This window comes from Podarcis raffonei, chromosome 14 (genome assembly GCF_027172205.1).
Source record: "Podarcis raffonei isolate rPodRaf1 chromosome 14, rPodRaf1.pri, whole genome shotgun sequence".
NCBI classification, from domain to species: domain Eukaryota; kingdom Metazoa; phylum Chordata; class Lepidosauria; order Squamata; family Lacertidae; genus Podarcis; species Podarcis raffonei.
Genome location: NC_070615.1, coordinates 27934406 through 27938802, shown reverse-complemented (window position 1 = coordinate 27938802; position 4397 = coordinate 27934406). Strand labels below are relative to the sequence as shown.

At 53.5% G+C, this 4397-nt stretch overlaps 1 protein-coding gene across 2 annotated transcripts; it reads left to right on the top strand.

Annotated features, from left to right (window-relative positions):
• The first annotated feature begins 364 nt into the window (after positions 1-364).
• Positions 365-4167, top strand: RCCD1 (RCC1 domain containing 1). 2 transcript variants are annotated; one of them, XM_053364434.1, is made up of 8 exons: positions 367-566; positions 1012-1212; positions 1323-1476; positions 1886-2007; positions 2696-2800; positions 2936-3094; positions 3526-3555; positions 3661-4167. In XM_053364434.1, exons 1-8 carry the CDS (start codon positions 392-394, stop codon positions 3801-3803), a joined length of 1089 nt encoding a protein of 362 aa, XP_053220409.1. In that variant the 5' UTR covers positions 367-391; the 3' UTR covers positions 3804-4167. The 2 variants fall into 2 exon arrangements, with proteins under 2 accessions (XP_053220410.1, XP_053220409.1); XM_053364435.1 differs by lacking the exon at positions 2936-3094 and having other exon boundaries at positions 365-566.
• Positions 4168-4397: the final 230 nt, after the last annotated feature.

The following is a 4397-nucleotide window of genomic DNA, read 5'->3' as shown; positions in this document are numbered from 1 at the left end:
CTTCGGGCTGATCTAGTGCAAAAATCATGAGGATCCGTATTTTTAACCATGTTTTTGCACCATAGTGGCCCCACGAAACAGTGGATGCGTGATTTTTTTTTGTTCTGCCTACAGACATGGTCTACACTACAGTATCATGGTGGTTTTATTTAATTTGAATGAAAAAATCATATGAATTCTGGATCCGCCTTTTATCCAGTCCCGGCACTAGCCATCAACTTTGAGCGGAAAGAGCAAGTTGTTTTTGGGTGGGGGAGGGAGGAGGGTAGCGGGACACCGGAGCGGCCCAAGGCAGCCTCCGCCAGAGCCAGGGAAAGGGTGGAAACTGCCGACTGAGGCGCCTCTTGTCCCCGACCTGCCACAAGAGGCGCTCGCCTTCCGGGCGGCGGAGATGGCGGAGGGAGCTCGGGGAGGCAGCGGCGATGGCTGGTTCCAGTTCGGCTTCTGCTTCGGGAAGGCGACGGAGGCCGGGCTGGAAGTGGCGCCGCTGCTGGTCGGGGGCGAGGCCGGGCCAGTGCGCTGCGTGAGGCCGAGCTGGAGCTTCTCCGGGATCGTCCGCGCCGGCGGTGAGAGGCAGCCACCAGAGTCCCGGGGCCATGCGGGGTTCATGCTCCCCCACCCCTTTTTCTTAGGCTGAGCAGGCGCGGGGAACCGCGCACTCCAAGGCATATAGAAGGGACAGTCTAAGGGGTCCCGGCCGTGGGGGAGATGCTGCTCTGCATCTCCCATCAGCACCCCCAAACTCCTCCTCTGCTTGCTGGGGCTGCGGGAGATGCAACCCCACGACGCCAGGCAGGAGCCCCATCCCGTTGATAGAGGAGAGCGGGAAGTTTCTCCAGGAGCCTTGATGGTGGCCCCAAGCCGCCTTTCTAGGTTGCTGCCTGATCGTCCCTGCTTGGGGGGGGTTCCTCCTTTTCTGTGGCCCCGATATTCTTTCTTTGCCTCCTGCTCCGCTTGGACTGAGAGCTCCAATCCGCCCCCCTCGCCCGTCTTGCCTTCTGCCTCCCGCAGGGTCCCCCCCGGTGCTGTTGCAAGGCGCGGTATGCGCGGCGCTGCCCGAGGACTGCCGGGACGTGCTGCCGTCGGAGACGCACGTGCTGTTGCTGCGGAAGGCGGCGGTGGAGAGCTGGCCAGTGGAGGGTTCGGCCCTGGTCCTGGAAGGAGAGCCGGCGTGGAGGTGCGAGATCCTCCCCGAGGAAGCAGAGATCGTAGGTAGGTAGGTGCGCGGGCAGAAGCGCCGCCCTGAAAGAAGAGGAAGCTGTTGCTGCACCCCAGGATGAGCCATCCCTTCTGCCCTTAACCCTCTTTCTCTTCTGCCCCAGAGCTGCCCCTGGTGCCTGGCGGGTACGTGGCCCCTCGGCCCCCTTTCTTCACCCCTCTGCCCTCCACCTTGCAGGCTCGCAAGCTGGCCCTGGGCTATGAGCATGCGGTGCTGCTGAACACAGAGGGGGCCCTCTTCTCCTGGGGAGGCGGCAGGTGAGTCTGGCATAGGTGAGGACTAGCGTTGCCTGCAGGGCTATGGTTAAAACTAGCAACCAACTTCCCGCAGGAGGCAGTGATGGCTGGCAGCTTTAAAGGAGGGTTGGGCAACTTCATGGAGGAGAAGGCTCACAATGATTACTAGCCATGATGGCTGAGCTCTGCCTCCAGTTACTGGAAGCCAGTAGAGGAAGGGGAGAGGTGCTCTTAGGCTCAGATCCTGCTTGTGGGTTTCCACAGGCATCTGGTTGGCCAATATGAGAACAGGATGTTGGACTAGAATGGTCATTGGCCAGATCCAGCAGGTCTCTTCTTAGGTTATTACCTGGTGTCAGGTGGGCTTCTGCATTGGGGGGGGGGGGGAAGCACGGTGGCTCCTCCTCCTCCTCCTGTCTTTTCTTCCCAGGCACGGGCAGTTGGGCCATGGGGAGCTGGAGAGCAGGACAGAGCCCCAGCTGGTGGAAGCCTTGTACGGGGTGCCCCTGGTGGATGTGGCGGCTGGAGGATGGCATTCAGCTGGCATTAGTGGTAAGGGGGCAGGAGGGCATGGTCTGTAGTGGTCCATCTTAAGCAATGACTAGCTAGGGATTCCAGCACCCCAAAATAGACTTGCTGTAGTTTGTGTGTTGCTTTTTTACATTGGTAATAACAATAGCAACAAAAATATCAACGGAATTGTTTATGCCAACCTTTAGAGGCTTGTTGATGTAGTGTCAGGGGTTAACTGGGCTCCTGCTCCTTGAACAGAGGCAGGGACCCTGTGGCTGTCCAAATATTTTTGTTGGGCCGCCTCCCTCAATGGCCAAGGCTGACTTAAGGCCACCAATCAGCCACTGCCACTGCTTAAAAAGTTAATGGGGGTTTGAGAGATGCATCTCCTACAGAAGTGAGGCTCCCTTTTCTTCACAGCTGTTAAAGATACTGCTAACAGTTACCTCCTTTGCCCTTATTTACTTTTTCTGTCTTAATCTTTCTTAAAGTTATAAACCCAAAAATATAAAGATGGGGGTGAGGCTTCTGCTACAACCCTTCCCATTCCCATTGCTTTCAAATAATAAACTCCCCTCTGCTTGGGAAGCCAAATCCCTCATAAGGCCAGAATCAGCTTTCGCTGGAAAATACATTTTGCCAGCCCTATGAGGCCTCTTCCTTGGGGAAAAGGCCACATTGGTCCTGGATTGAGCTCCTAGCTGCTCTCTTTCTCGCTCTCTGCCAGAAGCAGGTGATTTGTACATCTGGGGCTGGAACGAGACGGGACAACTTGCCCTACCTTCCAAATCTGTGGCTGAGAGTAGAGCCACCACGGCAGAGGTGAAGAGAGGTGAGGCCACTTCTGGGACAGAGCTAGATGCTATTTTGGCAAACTTTGCCCAGGGCAAACATACACTATACCCCGTGGCTGTTGCTGCGGTATGAGTTGACTTTGGCAGTTTTATTTATACTGGGTTGTTTCTAGGGGACACAGAGTTGAGCTTGGCAGAGCAGGAAGCAGCACAAGGACCCTGCAAGGCTGCATTCATTTCGATCCAAGCCTTCCCTGCTTTGCTGGATATGCCAGATGGGGCAGATGTCTGTAAGATCAGCTGTGGTTCACGACACACCGCTGCTGTGACATGTAAGAGGACACTGAATTTGTCTTTCAGTGAGGGGAGCACAGGGACAGCAGGATGAAGGCTTCACTGCCCAGTACCTGAAAAATATCCTGGGGCTGTTGCTGTCCGCCTGAGCCTCATTTGTGGAAGGGGAAACATCCAAGAGTGAAGGACAAACAAGCGTAAAATGTGTGTGACGTCTAACAGTTTATGTGTAAGGATGTCCAGCAGCCCTCCCAAAACTGCTTACTGTCAAAATTGCTGCACATGGAGTTCCTAAACAGCACAAGCTCTTTGGTTTTTGCATGGTTGGGAAATCACAACATAGTGTAAAAGGGTCCTGAAGGTTTTTCCTTTTCCATTGTTTCTTGGATCTGCCCCATTCCCCCAAAGAGGTGCTCAACTGTTATCCTTCAACAACCTCAGTTAAACACAGGTCATCCTTGTATTTCAGGTACAGGAGAGCTCTACACCTGGGGCTGGGGTAAGTAAGCTGGAGGGTGGATTATAGCTGCCCTTAGGGTTAGTACTCCATCTTCTCTTCCTGCTCCAAGGGCAAACTGGTGCCAATAGCTCTTCTTGGTTGCAGGTAAATATGGCCAACTGGGGCATGGGCAGACAGCCAGCTCTGATGAGGCAAAGAGGGTGTCCTGCTTTGTGGACTGGGGTCTACGTGTAGTAGACGTGGTATGTGGACCATGGACTACCTATGTACATGCTGTGGCCCAATAACAGCTGAGATGGAGGGCAAGAATCCAGAAACCTTTGGGAAGACAGCATGGACAGGACCTACTCCTACTGCCACTCCAGTCCAATGCTCTACTGTCTGAGTTGAGGCTCAATCTGACTTTATCCAAGTCCCAGATCAGGTGTAGTGGCTTCATCTAATCCTCCCTCTACCTGCCTTCCAGTAACAGCTTCAATGGACAACACAAGGACATCTTTAGATAAAAGAGGGAGCTGTTTTAGCACCTCCAAGAACACCACAGAGACAGAGTTATACAGAGCATATTTTATGTAGCGCTAAATTGCCATGATGGACAAAACAGATGTTGGAACAGTCATTTTGTGAATAAAGCTGTTGCTGCCACTGTCATCCTTACTAGCCTGCAACACAGTCATGGTTCTTCGGGCAAGAAGCCAGATGCCAGGCAGCAGGACATTGCGGTAGAAGTGGAGTAGAGTTAGACTGCTCTCCTCAGCTAAGAGCCCTCATCAGAACAATACAATTGATTAGTCATTATACAGAACAGCAGATAAACAAGATGTGAACATACTGCCATACAAATAAATAATAAAAGGACACTGTAGTGAAAACAAGGTGCA